The following is a 25,920-nucleotide window of genomic DNA, read 5'->3' on the forward strand; positions in this document are numbered from 1 at the left end:
GACTCGTGACACGGTGCATTATCTTGGTGAAGCAGCACTTTCTTTTTCCCGGGGTCGATTTTCGGCGATTTCATCTTCAATGAAAATTATTCCATGCGCATCCCAAAATACAGACGCCATAACCATGACGAGCATGGGTTCATCGAGTGCAGTTCACTCGCATGACTGTCGATTGAATTTCGGAGTGAAATGATGGAGCCATGTTTTGATCCATTGACACATATCGACGCAAAAACTTGGGTTTATTACGCTTGATCATCTTCAAACTGCTGCGGATCATCAACTCGTCGTTGTTTTTGGTCAAAAGTGAGCTTTCTTATACCCAACTATTCGTGAATGATGTGATATACACGTCAGTTGATATCTTTAGTATATCTGCTATTTCATTCAGGTTCAATTTACGATCATTCAAAATCGTTTTGTGGATTTTTTTTATGTTTTCGTCGGTAAGAATCTCTTTTGGGCGTTCGCTGCGTTTGCCGTCTTCGGTGCTCATTTCACCACGTCTAAACTTAGCATACCAATCCTTGATGGTTGATTTTCCTAGGACAGTGTCCGGAAACTCGGCATCAAGCTAAGTTTTTGCTTAAACGGTATTTTTTCCCTTCAAAAAGCAATATTTTATCAACACGTGAAATTCCTTTTATCCATTTTCTTCACAATAACTAAAATTGCTTCACTCAAAATGCTATAATCCAGAAACTAATGATAAACATTGAAGGTTAGGGTTAATTAAAAAACATATGGGAAGCACTATAGAGATGAAATGTACCAATCAAATACCTTCCTGGCTTTCAAGATAGCGATTGAAATAAGTAAATGTGATATCTAGACATTTCCCCAAAATTCCCTATAAAGTTAAATCTCTATTTTCTCGGTACTTATAGTTAATTAAATATTATTAAATAATATGGCATAAATTAGAATTATGAATTATTTTGTGATTAGGAACATATCGGTAGTGAGGTGAAATATTTATGGCTATAAATTATTGTTGAGTATACGGTAGGATCAGATAGTATGAGCTGCTAAAACCGAGTGAAAGTGTTACTGCAGATATCAACAAGTTCAAGCCTAAAACGAGCCAATTATTAGTTAGCATCATATTGCATGTCTTGAAGGTTTGCTTATTTATTTAAGATAGAAAGACGCTAGTTTCTAATATAACAATTGCTTGACAATAATAATATACGCAATTATTTTTTACAATAAAATAATTTCAAAATCAATTTTTTCTTTCAAAAACTGACTTGCTGTTGGAACTTTTAGATACCTGGTGAAATATTGGTTGCGTGGCAAGATTATAGAGCGTGTGGTATTGACGAGATAGACTTGAACGAAGGCGATGAAGTTGAACTTTTAGATATCAATGATCCAGCATCAGCACCTAAGTAAGTATGAGTTTTATTGTGATATAATTATACATTATACTAAGCGTACCCGAAAGTCATTACCGATTTTTCTCACAGATGCCGCTAGGCTTGAGTATGCGCTGTTATGATTTGATAGATGTGTTATTTTATTATACTCACATCAAGCTTCAAAGCTATACATGTTATATTTTGCGAAAGTAACATCGTCATAGATTTATATCTCCTTAAAAATGTCAAGTTTCGTGCCTGAAAACGTGCATTTGTGGCACCAATTAATTTTGCTTATTTATCAAAAGAAAAAAGCCTCTGAAAGTCATCGTTTGCTGGTAGAAATTTACGGTGGGCATGCTCTAACCTTGTGTGTGTAAAACATGTTCGATCATTATTAATAGGCGGTACTCGAATAATTGGTCTTTTAAATCTTCGAGTTGCTTTCCATAGCGAATAATCTTTGTCTGCTTGTGGGCTTAATTCACTTAAATACTTTTGAAAGCAATTCTGTTTATATTCTTTGATCTTTTGATTTGTCTGATTACTAATTCTATTAAACGTGGTTTTGTCAGCAGCATTTCTGGTTCTGTGCCATACTCTTCTAGCTTTTCGCCTTTCTTTTATCATTTCTCTAATTTCGAGGGGGTAAAGTACTTCGAATTCTTATTTCTCTCTTGCAATTGGGGTAGCATCTTTTGCAGCTGACCGAATTTGTTCAGTTATATGTTTGGTTTGTTGCTCAAGATCATCTATAGTTTTAAGTCTTACTTTTAAACTGATTTGTTCCTGCAGTATTAATCTGAATTTGTCCCAGTCAGTATATTTGTTGGTAAGATTAGGCTTTTTTGCTTTTCTTAGGATTGTCGCGCCCAGTGTTAACAATACTGGAGTGATTTAGAAAATGGCTCAAGAAATGGTTTTGCTCAAAGGACAAACCGTTTCTTTGGGATGGCATTCATAAATTGCCTGAAAGACGGGCAAGGTGTACACAATTAAATAGTCAATACTTTGAATAAATACATTTTTCCATTTCTTGAAAATGATGTAGTTTTTTCCGAAAAAACGGTAACAAATTTCCAGTACGCTTGTTATATTACCGATATAAAATCGTTGGTTACCGTGTAAACTTTATTTGTGCAGATTATTCACAGAATTCATATAAAAAATAGGCAATAACTTACTTAATAATGAAAATTTTGTTTTTTGTTGTGGTTTTATTTGAATATAACTCTATAAAAAACGGTGGATGATGTTAAGGTTGACATTTTTAAAAGTTGTTATTATAACGGTGGTTAAGTGAAGAATTCCTTTAAATTGGCAAAAAAAATTCCAAATATATCGATAATTTTTGCCAATGTTTTTTTGGTCGATATATATAGATATTTTTTCAAAAATTGTGAGTATCGAACTTTGTAAAATACCGATATTAAAAACCTAGGACTTAGGAAGTAAAGTATCGAAATTCTTTTTAGTAAAAAGAAGGGCTGTAGCGGAAATGTTCGGTTCGAAAATCTAGGGTGAGTTAGTTGAAAAAATATCGATATTGTTAAAAGGTATCGAAACCGTTTAGAACAACAGCAGTAGAACGAAAAGAAAAATAAATGAATGCGGTTTATGTCCAATTTATTCATTTGATCGCAATGTGCCGTGTATATGGCGGGCTGACCATGTCGTCATATTGTGAGTATATGTGGCGCCATCTATCGGGTAACGTACAAACATCGTAGCATAAAGAAATTCAAAAAGTATACGTCCAATTAAAATGACAAGCAAATCTCTATCCACTTCAATTATGACGGAAGTCCTTTGACTTTGTGATTTTTCGATAGCTTTTTCTATGATAAGAATGTCTGCACCACCGGTTGCATAAAAATGAAAACAAAAGTTGTAGAGAATTTAATGTCCTATGATATTCACAATAGGTACAAACAGCATTAAACCCATAACAAGCGAGATATTAGCAAAAACCCGATTTTTATTTTACCGAACTTTTGATATCTTAAGATACGGACCCGAAACTTTATCAGATCAGACTCTTGAGGCAACTTTTAGAATGTTAAAATAAAGGGTTCTGCAGACTCCCACCTCATTGTCTCTCATTCCGAAATGAAAGCTCTAATATGATTGGTCTTATTTTAGACGACTGAAGCCAAATCCCGAACTCGACGCCGTCTCTGGTGAATTGCTGGACAATGCTGCTGCTCGACACAAACTTTCCGTAAGGCCTCGAAGAACCTACGCCAGTTCCAGACATTCCCCTACTAGATTAAACGCTAACGCTAGGTAATTTCTTATATTACAATTATTATTTTGATATACATAACAGACCAGTTGAAAAGTCCCCGGCCTGAAACATAGACGGCGCTACTAGAATTAAATCCATATGATTTTTAGTTAACTCTAACCTTCAAAAGATGCGTGTATTAATTTGACAGCTGTCGGATTATTAGTTTGTGAATTATAGCATTTTGAGTGAAGCAACTTTTGTTATTATGAAAAAAATGGATAAAAAGGAATTTCGCGTGTTGATAAAATATTGCTTTTTGAATGGAACAAATACAGTTGAAGCAAACACTTGACTTGACGCCGAGTTTTTGGACACTGCCCCAGGAAAATCAACCATCAAGGATTGGTATGCTAAGTTTAGGCGTGGTGAAATAAGCACCGAAGACGGTGAATGCAGTGGTCATCCAAAAGAGATTGTTACCGAAGAAAACATTTAAAAAATTCACTAAATGATTTTGATTGACAGTAAATTGAAACTGAATGAAATAGCGGACACACTATCATATCATTCACGAATATTCGGGTATGGAAAATCTCTGTGCAAAGTGGGTGCGGCGCGAGTTCACCTTTGACTAAAAACAACGACGAGTTGATGATTCGGAGCAGTGTTTGAAGATGACCAAGCGTAATAAACCCGAGTTTTTGCGTCGATATGTGATAATGGATGAAACATGACTCCATCATTTCACTCCGAAGTCCAATAGTCATCCGAGTGGACTGCATACGATGAACCCGCTCCAAAGCGTGGGAAAACGCAAGAGTCGGCTGGTAAGGTTATGACGTCTGTATTTTGTGATGCGCATGGAATAATTTTTCTTGGCTACTTTGAAAAAGGAAGGACCATCAACAGCGACTATTACATAGCGTTATGGGACCGTTTGAAGGACGAAATCGTCGAAAAACAGCCGTATTTGAAGATAAGAAAGTGCGGCTTCACCAAGACAATGCACCGTGTCGCAAGTCAGTGATTACGATGGAAAAAATCCATCCATCCATCGTATTCTCCAGATCTAGCCCCCAGCGACTATTTCCTGTTCTCAGATTTCAAAAGAATGCTCGCTGGCAAGAAATTTTCGTCGAATGAAGGGGTGACTACCGAAACTGAGGCCTATTTTGAAGCAAAGGACAAATAATACTGCAAAAATGGCATCGAAAAGTTGGGGGGTCGCTATAATCAGTGTATCACCCTTGAAGGGAATTATCTTGAATAAAAAAAACTAATTTTGCCAAAAAGAATGTGTTTTACTACAGTAGGCCGGCCGACTTTTCAATTGACCTGTTATTTGTTATACCGTTTTAACATATTTCGTTGATTTATAATATTAGTTTGAAATAATTCCAGATGGCTTGTAAAGGAAGTTAAAAGTGAAAAAAGGCAAGGATGGGTTCCCTGTCGAATATTACAAACCGCAGACGACCCTACCTTCGGCAAAACCGGCCTACCAGGAGATGCAGCATTCAGACGACAGTGAGTTTTTAAAAATTAATATGATTCATTAACTGTTCTAACATAATTCTCAGGGCCGTCGTTAAGGAACTGGTGGAGACTGAACAGGAATTCGTCAGAGATCTTGATTATGTCGTGCAAAATTATCTGATACCGACCGAATCTGGCAAAACTCCAAAGATCATTAAAGACAATTTCGATGTTCTCTTTGGGAACTTGAAGGAAATCGCCGAATTCCATCGGACGTGAGTCGTCTAGAAATAAATGCATTCCAGACAGGTAACGTAACGCGTGACTCTTGTTGCAGTGTCCTTATGGATGGGGTGAAATATTACGCAAACGAACCGACGCTATTGGGAAAAGCATTTCTACGACTAGAACGAGACTTCGACAACCATGTCAATTATTGTCGAGACGAGCATTTAGCGCAAGAGTTTTTAGATACTTCAGATGAGGCCTACGATTATTTTATGGTAAATATCTACAAGTAGTAAGAATAGTGGAAAAGAATAGTGAGAGATAATAGTAATCAAGAATAAATAAATCAAAAATCAATTATTTTTTAAATATATGTATTAACAGGTCAATTGAAAAGTCCCCGACCTACCATAGTTTTCAATTAGTATCAAGGGTGACACACTTATTATAGCGACCCTCCAACTTTTCGATACCATTTTTGTAGTACGATTTGTCCTTTGTTTCAAAATAGGCGTCAGTTTCGGCGATCACCTCTTTATTTGACGAAAATTTCTTCCCAGCGAGCATTCTCTTGAGATCTGAGAACAGGAAATAGTCGCTGGCGGCCAGATCTGGAGAATACGGTAGATGAGGAAGCAATTCGAAGCCCAATTCATGGATTTGTGCCATCGGTTTCACTGACTTGTGACAGATGCACTGTCTTGGTGAAGCAGGCAATGACAGTCCAATAACGCTATGTAATAGTCGCTGTTGATGGTCCTTCATTTTTCAAGGTGGTCAATGAAAATTATTCCATGCGCATCCCAAAATACAGACGCCATAACCTTGCCTGCTGACTGTTGCGTTTTCTCACGCTTTGGAGCGGGTTCATCGTGTGCAGTCCACTCAGATGACTGTCGATTGGACTTCTGAGTAAAATAATAGAGCCATGTTTCATCCATTGTCACATATCATCAACTCGTCGTTGTTTTTGGTCAAAAGTGAACTCACGCGGCACCCACTTTGCACAGAGCTTTCTCATACCCAAATATTCGTGAATGATATTATGTACACGTTCAGTTGATATATTTAGAGTGTCAAATCAAAATCATCTTGCGAAACAATATAGCTGCAGTTAATTCTTAATAGGTATAATAACTAATAAAGCATCATCACTTGTTATTCCACCGTTTACCTTTTTGAATTAACTTTTTATTTCTTACCACTATTTTTATTATCATCTTGACGTGGGTGGCCATTGGGTATATTGGCCCCATTCTGAAATAACCATGGCTCATCTAAATACACAAATTAAAATAATAAGGCTTACTTGATTTTATTATATATGCTTTCAACAATTGTACTCCTTGATATCAATGCCTGGAAGTTCCATTCGTCCTCTTCGTAGGTTATCTTTACACCATTTAAGTCCTATATTACCTAACAGTACATGAAAGGATAATTTGCACCCCTCAAAGAGCTGCGTATCTCTAATATTTCTATGGATACTTTTCAGATTAACAGTTTTCTGTGAAATAATTGTATTAAGTTATCTTTATATTGAAACAACTACTCACTCCTTTTATACATTTCATTTATTTGATCTCTGATAGACGATCAAGCTGAATCTTGAGTCGTCACCCGCTTCGTATGAGGATGGTTTTTTCTTCGGCGAATCCAAGATTATATTTTTCATTTTTTAAGATGTTTCAGTGACCGATCTCATACTAATTTCAATTGTATTTAACGATTTATAACTTTAACGGTATTTATTATAACTAATATTTTGAAGAATTTTGTAGACGTTTGACAATCGGAAATAGTTACATGAAGTCATAATATTAACCAATGTTTGTTTTTTAAAAAGATTTATTGTGGTAGTTGCAGAATGCGTTAAGTAAGATGTACCATAATAATGTGTAAATACGAGGTATGCAACCAACATTGAAATACAAATTATTTATAAATTAAATTGAAAATTTATGTTATAGAAAATATTTCACTAAAAGTGAAATTAATCGGTACTTTTTTTGGGAATTTGATGAATTCGCCAGATATGACAATAGTTAATATAATAACATTTTTATTTTCGCTCAGTCTTATTTGACAAATGGAAGAATACGTTAGAATATTATACAATGATTGAATGCTATGTCTCATTCAATTACAAGTCGTTGATGATGTAATTTACATGCCGTCTTCTATAATATAATAATTTTGAATATTATTTGTAGTAAAAAATCCTAATATGTATAACAGGTTAATTGAAGAGTACCCGGTCTACCATAGCAAAACACATTTTTTTGGCAAAATTAGTTTTTTTTATTCAACAAAATTCTCCTGAAGGGTGATACACTGATTATAGCGACCTTCTAACTTTTGGATACAATTTTGTAGTTCGATTTGTCCTTTGCTTCAAAATAGGCCTCACTCCCGTTGATTACCTCTTCAATCGACGAACATTTCTTCCCAGCGAGCATTCTTTTGAGATATGAGAACAGGAAATATTCGCTGGGGCCAGATTTTTGACACGGTGCTTTGTATTGGTGAAGCAGCACATTCTTTTTCCTAAAATGCGGCCGTTTTTCGATTATTTCGTCCTTCAAACGGTCCAATAACGCTCTGTAATAGTCGCTGTTGATGGTCCTTCCTTTTTCAAGGTAGTCAATGAAAATTATTCCGTGTGCATCCCAAAATACAGACGCCATAACCTTGGCAGCCGATTGTTGCGTTTTCCCACACTTGCATCGTGTGCACTCCACTCGGATGACCGTCGATTGGACTTCAGAGTGAAATGATGGAGCCATGTTTCATCCATTGTCACATATCGATGCAAAAACTCAGGTTTATTACACTTGTTCATCTTCAAACACTGCTCCGAATCATCAACTCGTCGCTGTTTTTGCTTAAAAGTGAGCTTGCACAGAGCTTGCCTATACCCAAATATTCGTGGATGATATGATATACACGTTCTGTTGATATTTTTAGAATATCTGCTATTTCATTCAGTTTCTATTCACCGTTATTCAAAATCATTTTGTGGATTTTTTAAATGTTTTCGTTGGTAACCACCTCTTTTGAGCGTCTACTGCGTTCACCGTCTTCGGTGCTAATTTCACCACGTCTAAACTTAGCCTACCAATCCTTGATGGTTGATTTTCCTGAGGCAGTGTCCGGAAACTCAGCATCAATCCAAATTTTTGCTTCAACTGTATTTTTTCCCTTCAGAAAGCAATATTTTATCAACACATAAAATTCCTTTTTATCCATTTTTTTCACATTAACAAAAGCTGCTTCACTCAAAATGCTATAATGTACAAACTTATGATTCGACAGGTGTCAAATTTATACACGCATCTTTTCAGGGTTAGGCCCAACTAAAAAACTTATGGATATAATTCTAGTAGCGCCATCTATGTGTCAGGCCGGGGACTTTTCAATTGACCTGTTATATGGCGATGGACAGACGCAGTATATTATGTACGCAGCATTTTTTGAATATAAATAAAGGGATTCAGGATTTTATATAAATGTAGATTAATTTTATATGAAGACAGTTGGTAAAATGAGTGCTTAATTATCAAAATAACTAATAATTTAAAATAAAGGTAGTTGCAGGATGCGCCTTACTCGTAATATGTGAATACCGATAAGTAAAAATAGAAGAATGAGTCTTGGTATCCAGAAAGATCGCGGCAATTATCTTGCGGGCTCTTTTGATTTAAGACCGAGAAAAAAGCGAGAACAATCATTAAAAATAACGCCGGTCAGCCGCTACTGGGTGGGTGGATTTTTGCGCAAGCAAAATTCTGTACGTATTTTTAGCCATTTAATTTTAGCGTTTGAATATTTCTAATCTGGATGATAAATTTTCGTCGTGGAAATGTTTGTTGGGCGAACGTATTTTCGGAAAACCGACAGCGCGAGAGTTTTGTATCAACAAGTACCTGATACGTAACATTAAGATGTTTTGGAGAGATGATTTTATATCGAAAAATGTATTGTTAGATTTGTTCCAACATATATTTGATGTTTACAGCTGTTATATAATGTATACGTTGTGATATTTTCGCCAAATATTCAAATTTTATATGATTTTTTTTAATCTAAATAAAATTATCAAAAAATTTGAAAGTTCTTAAGTGAAATGTATTATTTGCATTAACTGATTTTTATTATGATGCAAAACAACCGGAAAAACTATTATGTATAAGTGTAAACGAGTTAAATTTATTAAATACTAGATTGTTCAATAAGTTTTGAGGTGATAAAACGGAAGAATGTCAAGATATTTTCCTACATTTTTCGTTTGATGATTATTTTTCTAACTTGAAGCTCGAACTGTTCTGTTTTCTAAACATTTTGTGAGATATGAGAACATCCGGAAGTTCGTGGGAATTTAATATAGCGAATGGAATATATGCTCCTATAAACTATGGATTAACTAACTATTATAAATGGTCTTGGCAATGTTTTGTTGAACCATGTGAGGGGGTGAATTGGTTTAATTAAAAAATTCGTTTCGTGTATTTTTAGGCTAATTCTTACATAGAGTTAATGGAAAAGGTACAATAGTACAATAATAATCTGACATATAGACTTCTGACAACTAAATTTAAGATTTTTATGACAAAAAGTCTCCAAAGATGTATATAAAATCGAAATATATCTGAAATAACGATAAACAAAAGTAAACATTTAAAATTTGTATTAATATTTTTTAATATAATTTTAGGAGATAATTTTATAGGAAATATTAAAAGAAAATAAACGTGTCAAAATTTGCGGCAGTAATTTAGAAAATAATGAAAAGAAAATATTTTTCAAATTTTGTTGGGGTTACGAAAGCGATAAAATCCGATGTTTTTTTAACTGATTTAAAAAGTACAGACTGAAAAAAGTATTTTGAACAGAAGACTATTTAAAAAAATTTTCAACGGAAGTAATTATTTGTTGAAATTATCTTATTATGATCTAATATTTCCATTTCAAGCTTCTTATAATTATATTATAGATTACGTGTTTCATATTAAAACGACACTTTGAAATTTGGAATAAACTATTGTTGTGGAACCTTTATGTCCAAAACGTTCTCAATTGCCTACACTATTTTACTTCACCACTATGTGGAGGTTATAAGTATGTATTTTTTTGTATAGGCTGGTAGTACTGTCGTGCTACATATTAATATTGTTAATTTTATCGGGATTTACTATTAGCTATATGTGTTATAAAGAACTTGTATGTGAAGTTGCAATTCGGTTACATTCGGACAACGAACTGGTTCTTTTTTTACTGCTATTAATCAGCAGCATCGTATCAGTAAAGTATATGTCCAACAAAAGAAATGAACGTTTTTTTTCATTTTATAAGTTAATGCTATATATATATATATATATATATATATATATATATATATACATATATATATATATATATATATATATATATATATATATATATATATATATATATATATATATATATATATATGTATGAGCCAGTTTAGTTATTGGCTCTGCTATAATCATCTAAAGTGTTGTTTTTATTTTATGTCATTTATATTATAAAGTTTGCCCTTCTCAGTTCATAGCTTTAATACATTTTTTATTGTATCCAGCTTAATATGTTGTGGTGGATTGATATCTAGTAGTGATATTCTTTGGATTCACAAACAGTTTGATAATGAATTTTTTTTGATGATATTTCTTTTGCCATTTTCTGTAATATTTATGCTCCATTAATCTGCTTCAATATAATGGGAATTCCTATCATATTCAGAAAAGTTATTCCTATATATAAGTCATTATCAATACCGAAACTTCAAAATTGAACGAATGCCCGTTATATTTGTCTTGTGCTACTTTGATACGGATGTGGATGGATACTTTGAGAGGCAATAAAAAGCAGCCAGTTATCAAACTATCTATTTTCCATAAATGTGGCCAGTTCAAACATTATAATTGAAAGAATTCTCGTACTATTTTTCTTGTGCTACTTTGATACGGATGTGGATGGATACTTTGAGAGGCAATAAAAAGCAGCCAGTTATCAATCTATCTATTTTCCATAAATGTGGCCAGTTCAAACATTATAATTGAAAGAATTCTCGTTATATTTTTCTTGTGCAACTTTGATACGGATGTGGATGGATACTTTGAGAGGAAATAAAAAGCAGCCAGTTATCAATCTATCTATTTTCCATAAATGTGGCCAGTTCAAACATTATAATTGAAAGAATTCTCGTTATATTTTTCTTGTGCAACTTTGATACGGATGTGGATGGATACTTTGAGAGGCAATAAAAAGCAGCCAGTTATCAATCTATCTATTTTCCATAAATGTGGCCAGTTCAAACATTATAATTGAAAGAATTCTCGTTATATTTTTCTTGTGCAACTTTGATACGGATGTGGATGGATACTTTGAGAGGCAATAAAAATGAGTCAGCTATCAATCTTTATATTTTATATATATAATATATATATAATTGTGGCAAGTTCAAACTTGATGTGGATGTGGATGATGGATACTCTTAGAGGTAACAAAAAGGAGTCGGTGGAAGAGCGACTGACGTCGGGTTTTCCCCATAGACGTTCCGAATAGAGAATTCCGCGATGCGAATGAGAGAAATCCGCCGCTGCCGACGCCCGCAACACGTAGGAGACATCCGAACCCGCCACCGAACCCCTATGCCTATCTTTAGAATCGACGCCGACGACGCCGCCGTCGCCGTCGCTTTTCAGTCGAGTGCCGTCCGTCAAGTGTAAGTGCGTCTCCTGCTGTGTGTGGCGCGCGGATTTAGCCCCCAATCCACAGGTAGGATATGGACCTTGGCCTACGTCACGGTGCCCTACGTTGGCGCCAGGTTACCGCGTTGACGGTGATGGTGCGTTGCAGGGGGGGAGGGGAGGGGAGATCGGTCTGGTATAGTTCACGTCGTTACGTAATTAACGTGCGGGTTGATGACGTACGCGGTGGTCGACACATTTAAAAGTAGGGGGGTGGGGAGAGGTGGTCAGCTTGGAACAAGATAACAAAGTTCAATAACTGATTACAGAACAATAACATTTTCAAAAGTTATCACGTCAAAGTTATTGTACACATTTCTTGCAGGATTATATTATTTTAAATTTACTCATTATTCAACAAGGAATTTAATTCCTATCCTAATATTTTAATTATAACTTTATTTTTGTGCTCTTTAGGGTACACCTCTGGTCCTCCAATTTATGTAACATTAGTGCTGATTTTCGTTTAAATACTTCCATGCAGTTCGTTAAATTTTAATGTTTTACTAATGTTATTGCATACATTCCTTGCAGGATTATGTTATTTTGAACTTATTCACTATTGTAATTCATTCTTTAACTAAAAATATGTTGTACTTATATCTACCTTACCTGCTGCCTACTAGAGCCATTGAGATAAATTAGATTTAGTTATAATCAAAAACGAAAATTGAACATGGGAAGTGACGATGATTCAATAATGTGTGATGAATATTGTGTTGTGTTTGTGATTTCTGCGTCTGTTCTCTGATTAACTTTGTAACATAAAATTAAACTGTTATCTATTGTATTTATCTTTATTTGATCTTCACGAAACTTGTTCTTATTGGGATAATTTTGCCTATTTATTTATTAAAATATTTCAGACCTACCATGTGCATCTGTAATTTTTTCCGTAATTCCTTCTCCAGGTTTTAATAGCTCATAATATATGAAACCAACCTGCTCTCACCAGATACAGAGCATAGCTTTGCCACTATTTTTTTCGAAATAAATTCATTTTTTCCATCACTCGTTACTATTCGCTACAGAAATGACTTTCATACACAAACTCACACGTTCACAAACTACGACTCGCTTCACATTCAACTTTTCTGTCTAATGTTTTTGAGTTTATGTTGGGTATACATCCAATAACTTATGCAATTCCCCATCTTCGAACGTTTTCGGCTTACCAGGATGTTCTTGGTCTTGAACGTTGTTGGTCTTGAATCATCATATTTAAATAGTCGAAATTATAAAAATTCACCTTTTCAGGTACAAGATTCGACATTTTCAAAGAATTTCGATTTACAAGTTCCTTGAAATACTTCAAAGTTAGGGTACATCAAGCGTATTGTTCCAAATGTATATTATTGATGTTAATAATATAAATTCCGACATAGAAAACCGACTTTGTTGATATCAGAACGTCCAACTATTTCAAACATTATTTTTCAGTGTAATAAACGAATCTAAAGTAAGACACAAACATATAAAATTTTAAAAATAACGTTCTATTGATTTACTGGCTATTACTGAACCAAAATAAAAAAAATATTAAGTAATATTTTTATATAGATTGTGGGTAATATTAGTTTGCTTGGTTTTGATTGGTCAGTTTTAGTAAAATTTATTGAGTTCCTTAGAAAATAATGTGCCTTACCAGAAAATGTTTTCGTTTTTTTTTATTACTATTTTTTTAGTTAACAACAATATATAATGTATTGCTCATTTTGTACAATAATTTCTTATTATATTTATTTCTCATTCAGTTTTTGGTTCTTTTGAATGATATTTTATCATAATATTCATTCGGAGACAATAATTTTATCTTTCATGACAATCAGGTATTATTTAATCTAAAAATATTTGAGATGGAGTTATTCTAGGAATTATTGATATTGGTATAGTGAATTTATGAAATATTTGATGAATAAAAAACTAGTGTTGACAGTAAACATCAAAATTGATTGTTTAATCCCTTGGAAGCATTTCCAAATACATAAAGCTTTTGTAGCACCATAAACTGACAACAAAGTAATTTTCAGTTGCACTGATTCTTTAAATGATTTATGTCCAGTTATTCTGTTTGTTCTATGATTTGTTTTCAAGGACATTGATACCATAATGAAATACCTCTAATTTGTCGTCTTAATTGCCAAAAATACCTTATTTCCTGATTTGGTTCCGTTAGACTTTTGATTTTTCTGATACTCAAAGAAAAAAGATGTGAAGAAAAATTAGTATAATATATTAAAGTCATTTCCTTTTTCGGCTTATATATCCATAATGTTCTCCATAAAAAAAAAACTAGGAAAAATAAAGAACCTTGTGTTAAGTCATTTAACTTCTAGGAATATCAACTAAATTTGTCTATAACCAATATCAATTGGATTCCAATACGTATGATTGGTCAGAAATGATAAATCTAAATGGTGTAGGATTTCACCATGGCAACGCCAGACCTCGCACAAGTCTGGACACTTGCCAAACGCTATTACAGCCTGGATGGGATTTGCTCTCGCATCTACCACATTCACTGGATCCGACATCATCGAGTTATCACTTGTTTTTGTCTCAACTCGATCGAGTATCTAAATTTAAACCGACGCTACAGCTGTTTTGGAAAATCTGAATAGGATTAGAAATATATAGTGATATTATGAATTCTAGAAAAAAAAACATTTATTTTAATTAGCTTATTATTTAACGTAACACGCCAACTTAAAAAGTGAAGAATCAGACCAGTAACTAAAGAAGAAAGGGTTTTTGATTATAGTTAGTTGTATATTGCATTTTATAAACTACTTTGCTCATTAACAGTGAGGGTGTGCTCTTCTTTTAGTTAGAAATTATCGAAATAAAACTAGAATTAATCGAATCCTAGTAAAAACATGTCTCACTAATAAAATAGGAACAGAAATAGAACTACAGAAAAATCGAATCGATCATGTAACATCGTCCTTGGAAGCTGGACAAAAATAAAACACTAAAAACTATTGTTCATAGCATCAAAGAGAGCCAATGGAAATAAATATTGGAATTGAAATAAATAGTTTCAAAGTATTTACAAAGAACTGGATACCCAAAAAACTTGATGTCTGAGCTTCACATTAATGCTTTCCAGTAGGAAATTTAATGGACTGATACTTGTATTGCATTGATAAAAGTCAAAACATTAAAGGACTATCAACTGTCAAAAAGTAAAGTGTTTGAAGCATGGTTGTTGTGATGTTAAAGAGAAAACAAGGTTGTAAATTAAATACTCTTTATTTTCTTTCTTCTTTGTGTAAATTAATAGCCAAAGATGAGTTGCTTATTTTAATTAATAATAAAAAATATATATAAATACTTAAAGATATTAATCAGTACGTTATGATGGAAATATTTATGAATTAGATGGAAACGATGGACTTACTAAATCGTACACCCAGTTTTGGATAATACTGACATATACGAATTCTATTGTCTTTGATTCTTGATTAATTCTCGATACTTCTTTTGTTTTTCGACATTCTACTGTTTCTGGTTTTTGGTTTAATTCTTCAGTAATTCTTTCTCGTCAATTCTTGTAATTATTTAGTAATTATGTTACATTTACTTATTAATTATTTTTTCTTAATTCTGTCTAATTCTGATGTTCTTTTTAGTTGCAAATCTTCAGTAAACTCTTCATTCACTATATTCTCTTATCAAACAACCTCTTAAACAATTTTCGTTGTCGATGCGCCTTGTTTTATCGCTGAAGCGTCCCCCTCGGGTTCTAGGTGGTGGTGGACAAGGCTGGTCCAAGAAACCCTTTTCTGTACCCCCATTCGCTGAGAATATCGGGGTGGGAAATACTCTTCCAGCTAGGATCTTCTCACGCCGATAGAACACGCGCGTTTCGGACTCTTAAGGAATTCTCGAGAATTTCACGATCTCGGATCTTTTTGATGCTTATGGTTATAGGCGTCATAAGGGTATTTGAAACCCTATTATCCGAGACACTCGACAACGAGCCAATGGGATAATCCTTTCTTGGTCGGCACGTTATCATTACCAGACATTTGATACCATGCAATAAGAGGAAAATTGAAAAGTCCCCAGCCTGACACATAGATGGCGCCACTAGAATTAAATTCATATGTTTTTTAGTTAGCCCTAATCTCCAAAAGATGCGTGTATAAATTTGACAGCGGTCAGATCATTAGTTTGTGAATTATAGCATTTTGAGTGAAGCAACTTTTGTTATTGTGAAAAAATGGATATAAAGGAATTTCGCGTGTTGATAGAATATTGCTTTTTGGTGGGAAAATACAGTTGAAGCAAAAACTTGGCTTGATGCCGAGTTTCCGGACACTGCCACAGGAAAATCAACCATCAAGGATTGGTATGCTAAGTTTAGACGTGGTTAAATGAGCACCGAAGACGGTGAAAGTAGTGGACGCCCAAAAGAGGTTTTTACCGACGAAAACATTTAAGAAATCCACAAAATGATTTTCAATGACCTTAAATTGAAATTGAATGAAATAGCAGACACTCTAAAGATATCAACTGAACGTGTAAATCATATCATTCACGAATATTTGGGTATGAGAAAGCTCTGTGCAAAGTGGGTGCCGCGCAAGCTCACTTTTGACCAAAAACAACGACGAGTTGATGATTCGGAGTAGTGTTTGAAGATGATCAAGCGTAATAAACCCGAGTTTTTGCATCGATATGTGACAATGGATGAAACATGGCTCCATCATTTCACTCCGAAGTCCAATCGACAGTCATCGGAGTATACTGCACACGATGAACCCGCTCCAAATCGTGGGAAAACGCAACAGTCGGCTGGCAAGGTTTTGGCGTCTGTATTTTGGGATGCGAATGGAATAATTTTCATTGACTACCTTGAAAAAGGAAGGACAGTCAATAGCGACTATTACATAGCGTTATTAGACCATTTGAAGGACGAAATCGTCGATAAAAGGTCGCATTTGCAGAAAAAAAAGCGCTGCTTCACCAAGACAATGCACCGTGTCACAAGTCAGTGAAAACGATGGCAAAAATTCATGAATTGGGCTTCGAATTGCTTCCTCATCTACCGTATTCTTCAGATTTGGCCCCCAGCGACTATTTCGTGTTCCCAGATCTCAAAAGAATGCTCGCTGTGAAGAAATTTTCATCGAATGAAGAGATGATCGCTGAAACTGAGACCCATTTTAAATCAAACGGAAAATCGTACTACAAAATTGGTATCGAAAAGTTGGAGGGTCGATATAATCAGTGTATCGCCCTTGACGGGAATTATGTTGAATAAAAAAACTAATTTTGCCAAAAAATGTGTTTTAATGGTAGGCCGGGGACTTTTCAATTGACGTGTTAAATGTATCAAATCGTATGATTGCGTGTGGTTTTGTTCATTTTATTAGAGACTAACTAAGGGACAATGCTTCTTCCTAGTATCTTTGTATCTTGGTTTAAGTCACTGTAGAGACAATTGGAAAGGTTAGTAATTCAGAAATCAAGTTTAGAATTCAAGTGATGATCGAAATTGTTGAATAACGAATTATAAATATTAATTATTAACAATATGAACAAGTTTTCCACTGCGCCTAAATAACCGTTTCTCGACTTTTAAAACGTTTTCTTTCAAACAGTCCAATATACGAAAAGCGCATTAAATGATGTGACGGCAACCAGGTGATGCACGATACATTTTTCACGTTAAATTAAGCTTGCAATGACGCGAAACTCAAATTGAAAACAGAAACATTTATATCCAGCAGAAATAACATTTATTTTAGCTTGTAACCCAAAAAATAATCTGCAATCAGAACAGAAAATCTTTAGTATATAAACTTTATAAATCCGATTTGTAACATATCAGAAAATATAGGGAACAATGGAAATTAAAAAGATGTCAAAATTATAATTGAACCTAATTATAAATGATTTAATTAAAATTAATATTTTAAATATTTGTAATATTTTATGCATTGTTAGTGGAACTAATAGTGTAGAGGCCAAGGTGACAGGACGGCCTACCTCTCAAGGCTGAGCTGTTTTTATCTTTAACCGACTTCGAAAAAGGAGGAGGTTCTATGTTCGGTTTTTTTAAATGTATATTCGCCGATTTCTTCGTCAATTATGGACCGATTTTCAAAATTGTTCTTTTATTTGAAAAAGTCGGTGGTCCTATTAGTATCAAAACAGGATCTGCTGGGGGAAGGGGAGCAAATCGAGGGTAGTGCACAAATTTCAAAGACACGCAAAGTTTTCACATATTTTTTATCTAAAATAATCAGATGTTCTATTGTAATGTATTCTATTGCATTGTATAATGATGGCATAATATTATAATTGCTGTCCATTGGAGTACTTAATAAAAAAACTGCGTAATTTATTGCGCAAATATTTAACATTACATCAAAAAATAAATAAGGAACTAAAAATTAAAAAGTAATCAAACTTAGATTTATAATACAAAAAAAGCTTTTAAAATAAAATACGTATATAATAATCGTTATAATAACTAAATAAAAATAAACAAAAATCTTATTTAACCTATCTACTAATGCATATTTTATATTCTACTATATACCCACCATTTAGCTTAATACCTACCTAAACTTATTTATTTATTTACAATATTGTTTTAACCACTACCAACTGATCACTTGAATTCGGTGCCGACCCCAGACAATACAAAAATAATAATAAAATTTTGTTACATATAAACAAAATTAAATTACGAACACAACAAATTTAATTTGTTGTTTATTAGATGTCTCATATTGGTAGTAATTCTTAATCATATACTGTCTATTTGTGTTCAATTCTTCATATAACTTATTCTATAAACAAATAATTTCTGTACAACTATATTGGTTTTTATAAAATATGTAAAATTTTAGTTACTTGCTATATTTTCTTTTATACTATTTTTAAATCTAATCTCTATTATCTCTCAGCTACTAAATTAAACCATGTTCTATCATTTTTTACACATTATTTCAGCTTTATTGTTTGTGATTTATGTAACATTAGTCTGATTATCGCATAAATTATTTATTTTCCAAGTATTGTTATCATATGAATCTACCTGCGATAATTTGTCAATGTTTTTTAAATTGAACTGTCAAGACAAGATGTTTCTGTCACCTGCCAATTCTAGTTGGGGTGTTTTTATTTTTTGTTTTATAGTTGGTAATATATATGATATCAGACAAGGAGTCAATATCCAATAAAGATCTCTAGAAAAACTCTAGGTGCTAAAACAGGATCCAAAACTATTTTTAAAAATATTATTATAAATAATTGGTAAGAAATACTGTCGAATTTATTGGTAAGAAAAATCCTATTAAGTATATAAGTTGTAGAATATAATTTACATATTTAAGAAACAATTTTCTTTCTTTTATTGTAAAATGTTTTATGTTAAATTAAAAATAAACTTTTATACCTTAGTTAGAAACCATTCTTAGATAGATAATATCTATTTGTATTCAATATATGTATTGCCAACGAGCGTTACCTGACATCCATTATATCGTCATCAGACGTGAAAAAACATCTATTATCTCGTATCACCGGGTAATGGCAGATGGCAGAAACTTCTTATTTTGACAATTCTATTAAAAAAACATTGGGAAATTATCGTGAAGAGATTCTTATCATACAATCCTTCTCATTCGTAACATTCAAATTCCAAAAAAAATATTTTCGCTCTTCACAAATTTATTATGATTCATGACTTGAACTCAACAACTGAGTATAGAAAATACATTTAGAGTTTCTGTAATAATATTCTACATATAGTCTATTCAATGTTATTTTGTACATACGTCATCTAAATTTGTGACGTCAAAACGTTGCAATATTGCCGCATCAAATTGAACAAAAATGTTATCAAATGTAATTTATTTTAATATTATAGTATATTTAAAAACTACAGTTAATTATACAGCTATAATAGTTTATAGGTTAGAGTTATAACCTCCTTATCACTATTGCTTTCAAGAATTTTGCATACGTCTGACAACAGGACGACTTTGACAGGCTCATTCGTTTACATGTTCGAACTAATCAGACAGCATTGTGTTTGTTTTTAATTAGAATAAAATGAAAATATTGTCTGATTCTGAAACGAATTTTCAAATTGCAGTAGGCAATACACTAAATATCTTAATGACGTATGTACAAAAAAACTTTGAATATACTCTATATGTTAGAAGATTAAACGACAGCTGTTATGAGCATATTTATTACGTACTTAAATCTTTTTTTCGATATTATGGGACCGTTGTTTTCAATTAAACATGTTCTAGATTTGTTTTCTACTGTTCGAAAGAGCTAAATATAACTTTTAATGCGCCAGTTAAATCTTATATTTGCGATTTAAATAAGCCAAGGTGACGAACATGATATCCCGAAACAGAACATCGGATTTTAACGAGATGTAGTTTCCGTTTCGTAAAGTCGGTGGTGCGTAACTGTGGGGGTTAATGAGAGAACGGATTAAAAGATAATCTCGTCGCCCGTTTATCCGTTTGCAACAATTTATTCGTGATTTCGGTCTTTTAATAGATCTTGGCAGTGTCAAGTGTTTGCCTGGAAACCGGGATATGTTGTTTGCGAGATCGACGTTGGGGAAAATCGTGTTTCGGTTAGCCGTAGTAGTTTTTTTGCTAATGTACGTTTATTGATTCCCTTTTTTCTGTTTTTTTTCTGGGTGTAGGAGTTGTCACAGCGCCTGGGTGACGACAAATCCATATCCGAGCATTTGAAACTTCCGATACAACGTATAAACGACTACCAATTACTACTTAAGGTAAGTACTTTCCGCTTTTTACGATTTGCACTCTGCCATGAATTTATTCGCTACAACTGCTTTATTATTAATTTGGTTAATAATGGTTAAAATTTATTAGAAATTTGAAAAAATCGTTTCTTTTTTATAATTTCAAAAGATTTCATTTATTTTCAAGTAAAACTGTAATAAAATTTGTCAAAAAAAATGGCCAAAACTTTCTTTGTTTCGAACAGTCGCAATATGACGAAAAAGATTGTTTGCCTTGTTTTATTGATTGATACTATAGAATAATGTTTGGAGAAGGCTCACACCAAATTTCAACTAAATCGGTTCAGTATAACTTGAGATATTATGCTAACCATCTAAAAAAGAAGCGTTTAAAGAATTGTATTTGAAATTCGCAATGTTTTTATAAAAAAGGAAACTTTATTTTGAATATAATACAGAAAGAACCTAGCACTGACAACTAATTGACACAATTCAAACGACTGGACTATTAGGGAACGCCATGTCGCTGCATTTCATTGGTCAGTTTAAATTACCATTACAGACTCCTGTAAAGAACGACATTAAACAGTAACATTCGACTGACAAATTAAATTTGAAATAAAAACCCAAAAAATGACTTATTTAAAAACATTATTAAAATAAATATTCTATACAAATATTAATCAATATAAAAATGCTAAAGTTTAAGATGCAAACAAAAATAGCATTCAGCTTCTATTTTTTTAAATATATTTGTTGAAGAGTGAATATTTCTGACTCAATGCGTTATATCCAAAATAATCCCATGGTTAAGTAGTCTTAAGCCAAAAAATTGATTCATTATTCTAACCAAAATACATTTTCTTAAGGGACACCAAAACTTTTCATGTAGTGTAATCACATTTACCTTGAATGTAATTTTATTAGATGCCACACAGGTGCTACTAGATGATAAATATAAAGTTCAAGAGAAAAATCCTGACTAAAAGTTGTTATAACTTTTAGAGCACATAGTTGGTGTAAAAAAACAAAATTCAAAGCAAATACAACTAAGTATATCGATGTTGTTACTTCGATATTGATATATATCATATTTGATATCAACTTTGTTTTGTTTCTTTCGCTGTCATTACTGTTTTCAATGCCTCGTTAAAAAAATCATTTAAATGAAGAAGAAAAGTATATTAGAAAATGTGCGCAACATAATTAATATAAGTTTAATTTTATTTTAAGTTAAGAAGTGGCTTGTTTTTCTGGCGGAATATTTTGATTTATATAGTTATTTGTTCTTATTAATATATAAATATATATATATATATATATATATATATATATATATATATATATATATATGTATATATGCTGACTTAGTATCTGATTGTTGCACAGTTTATCAAAATAATTATAATAGTTTGTAATATGTGAGATAACTATCGATGTTACAAATATATTTATTACCTAGTGCTATAAAATAAATATAATGAATTTTATTGACCTTAATTTAATGAAAGAACAGCTGTTTATATATTGAGGTTAGTTCTGCAATATTCTGCAATAATATATTTTTCTAACCTGGTTATTATTTTCGCGAATATATTCAGTTTCACTATACCGAAAATAACTGGAAATATTTTAATATCTCTCTTTAGTCACTTTCAGATTTTGTTTCAGTATGCAATTTAAAATATAGAAAATCTACTAATAGAAATTTTATGTTGTTTTATCATAGATGTTTTTGCGGTAGTAAAGTGCAGACGGATTTAAAAGAAATATTATGTACGCTTGAACATTGTACAATGTGGGCGTGTGATTCAGGAAATGGGTCAAAATTTTGTTATTTTTGTCGCTCTAAATATATGAATAACTTTTAACTCGGTATGAAAATGTTTGAAAAATGACACAGAATTTTAAATAGTATTTTTAAAACAGTCTTATTTGGTGATCAGAATAATGCAATAAGCTGCAAATGGATGTAATGATATTCTATTAGATGTTCATTGGATTTTTTCTATATAATTGCAATTATAGTACCAAACCCCAAGTTTGAAGGTCTAGGAATAACTGTAGATTTATGAGGATAACTACTATCAATCAATAATAATTTCAGATAGTTTCAGCCCTTGTTAATCGATCAAAACCTTTCATAATCTTTTAATGTTTTACAAGAAGTATTTGGTTTTAACTATGAGATAGCTTTGCTCATCTGGCCTTATTCAATATTTTTTTAGATTTAGAATACTTGTGATAAAAACACATTGCCTTGTCTTGTCAGTATTTTTGTTGAATAAAGACTTTTTATTTAAACGGATATGGTCCTTTTTTATTTAATTTCTAACAACACAAGTGGGAGTCTTATCCAACCTAGTGTGTGTGTGTTTAGAATAAAGTCAACATTTAATAGACTAGAACATTTTGCTGACATCCATACATACATACATTTTGAGTATATCTATCAAATGCTAATTAAGTTTAGATCTGAAATTTCTGGTCTGGTCTAAGAACAACATGAAGAAAAAAATTTGTAGTTTAAATATTAGTATGTGCACTTTTAAATAAACTGAAGAATAAGACAATAATATGTATTATTCAGGAAATATATAGTAAAACTAAAAGCGAATAAACGTGATATTGAGTGTTTGTATTTTTCATATAAATATTATAACATTGTACCATGTGTCGCATTGTTGTTTCGAATAATTTCCACCTTGACAATTTTTGAATGACAGCCAAATTATTTTTGGTTAAAATGTCTTGTCAAAATTCGTAGTGCTTCCTATCAATAATGGAGTCAGTGCATACTTGTATTTATTACATCGGTGTAATAGCGATAATTCTAGTTATTTTGTTTATTTTGAGACGTTTTTGAACGCAGATCACTTAAACGGCTAGAATCTAATGACTTGTATCGCTGAAGATTTCTTGAAATTTATTACGTCGCCGAGGACTATCTATTTCCTGGAAATAGCAATAGTCGTGTTAGTGATTTATAAGATTTTTATGAAACTGTGGACCCGATGATGGAATTGGACGACTGTATCTATTATATTGGAATTCTAACACTGATTATGGTCATCGTTCATATATTACAAAGATTTCAGTTCATATAACTTGCAGAGTAAGTAAAGTAAATATAATCATGATTATTGAGACATTTTCTAACGTTATATTGGTCTGATAAAGAAAATTATTTAATTGAAAGTGGAGTATAGCATAAATTGTTTTTTATATATCAATATATACTTAATATTTCTACAACAAGTTGTTATATATCCTGTTTGGTGATTTTTTTGTTCTCAGCTACTAGTAATATATCACCAGCTAACAAATTTTTACAATTTCTACGAATTTACTATTGTAATAGCATTACAATAAACGAGGTGACCTTAAATTAATGTTTAAATTGTTTCCAATAAGTAATTTAATAATAAAGTATAATTGTTCATAATCTGACCTATAAAATGAGTATCTAATTTTTCATCAGTTTGACAACATAACCTTTTTGTAATGCAGATTCCAATATATGTCCAAAATATTCCTACGTTGGGTCAAATAAATGTCTTTCTCAAATGACTAGAAAGTCTTTGGAATTTAATTTAAGTTGTATATGGAATCTAAACGAAACTAAGCTCATTTTTAACTATTTTAACTAATATTAGAATCTAATTCTATTAGTCTACTGAGGAATTCTATTATATCATAACTTAAACACTGAGGTAAAGCTATCAATACGTATTAAAATTAATAATCTATAACACAAACATTGGCATTTAATACTATATTATAAATTATTGTACTGTTCTATTTTTGTATAAATCAATTTTGTAATGAAACAAAATAATTTGCAAATAAATACAATCAAGTTATATTAGTATAAAAACGCTATTTTCAATACAGTTATAGCAATTTTTAGATAATATCAGAGTGGTTTCTATGGAAGCCCATTTTTTGGTGTCCTTTTTTCGAACTTGGGTTCACGTATATCCTTTTTATCCTTTCGAAAATATACCAAATATCTGAATTGGATGTGTTTATTATTAAATATAATACACCCATTATACACTGTTTTTTAAATACACGTTCTTTTGGATCTTTTGTCTCTGTAACAGATTCTATTATTGAAAAATTTTTGATGATCTTTCATGTGAATCATCTTCAAAAGTTTCAAGATCACTCTTAAACCAACCAGCTAGTTTAGAAATCAATGAATTTGAATATGAATTTCCGTAACTTTGGAGTTTCTTTCTATAAATATTTTAATTAAAATTAACCGTAAACAAAGAACACATCGATAAAACCAAATAAAATTTGTAATGCGTTATTGTGGAAGATAATACATTAAAATGGTATCATTTTCTAAGGTAGCATTGCATATATACTTGGTGGTTAAACAGCCCTTCAAACTAATTCAATTTTTTATTGCTTTTTTGAATTTTTTATTAACCTGAAAATGTTGTGTAGATTCGTTACAAATAATTCACCAAATCATTATTGGCAATTAATAAATAACACTTCCATTGTATTTTGAATCCACTGTGTATTTTGTCGAACAGACCCAGTGTTAGTAATATTTTTGTCGAAATAAACTTTCGCTACTTCTGATGTCTTCACATAGTAACTAAAATCATAGTACCGTAAAAATTTCTAAGCGAAAAAATAATTCGCATCAGAAATTTGGCTAATTGGTTATATATTATGCTGCTATCAAAACTGATTTCAACATAAAACAGATATAGAAGAATGGCTGAAACTTCTCCTATATATAGTCAACTTCATAGTAAAAATACTGACCATTTTTAAATGATTTTTTTTATCATATTTTTGTAAACATAAAGGCATTAAAATAATTACTCCTAAATAACACATGTATTGTAAACTTCCGGGCCTAACACTTAGATGGCACTGGTTTTATTGCATTCGCTGCCTTTTCAGTTAGAAGTAACCTTCAAGAGAAAACTGTTAAAATTTCATAATATTCTATTCATAAGTTTATCAGTTATGGTGCTAAGAGTGATACTACTTTTGTTATTTTACTTCTACACAGTTGCTTAATGGGAAAAAATACCTTTCAAGCGAAGCAACGGCTTGAAAAGTGTTATAAGGACT

General features: G+C 32.1%; 1 protein-coding gene across 50 annotated transcripts in view; it reads left to right on the forward strand.

The window, feature by feature from the left end:
* Positions 1 to 25,920, forward strand: part of Obsc (Obscurin) — a 79,056-nt gene that overhangs the window by 3,904 nt on the left and 49,232 nt on the right. For 35 of the 50 annotated variants that reach the window (XM_076408174.1, XM_076408216.1, XM_076408166.1 and 32 more), the window contains 6 exons: positions 1,270 to 1,391; positions 3,504 to 3,647; positions 4,993 to 5,118; positions 5,172 to 5,342; positions 5,405 to 5,570; positions 20,755 to 20,847. In XM_076408174.1, coding sequence (XP_076264289.1) covers positions 1,270 to 1,391; positions 3,504 to 3,647; positions 4,993 to 5,118; positions 5,172 to 5,342; positions 5,405 to 5,570; positions 20,755 to 20,847 — 822 coding nt within the window. Of the gene's footprint in view, positions 1 to 1,269; positions 1,392 to 3,503; positions 3,648 to 4,992; positions 5,119 to 5,171; positions 5,343 to 5,404; positions 5,571 to 11,937; positions 12,094 to 20,435; positions 20,683 to 20,754; positions 20,848 to 25,920 lie in introns of those variants that run through there. The other 15 variants (XM_076408204.1, XM_076408200.1, XM_076408202.1 and 12 more) reach the window with 3 other exon arrangements.

This window comes from Rhynchophorus ferrugineus, unplaced genomic scaffold (genome assembly GCF_030347505.1).
Source record: "Rhynchophorus ferrugineus isolate W39M unplaced genomic scaffold, kcgeb_rfMv2 rfM6, whole genome shotgun sequence".
Classification (NCBI taxonomy): domain Eukaryota; kingdom Metazoa; phylum Arthropoda; class Insecta; order Coleoptera; family Curculionidae; genus Rhynchophorus; species Rhynchophorus ferrugineus.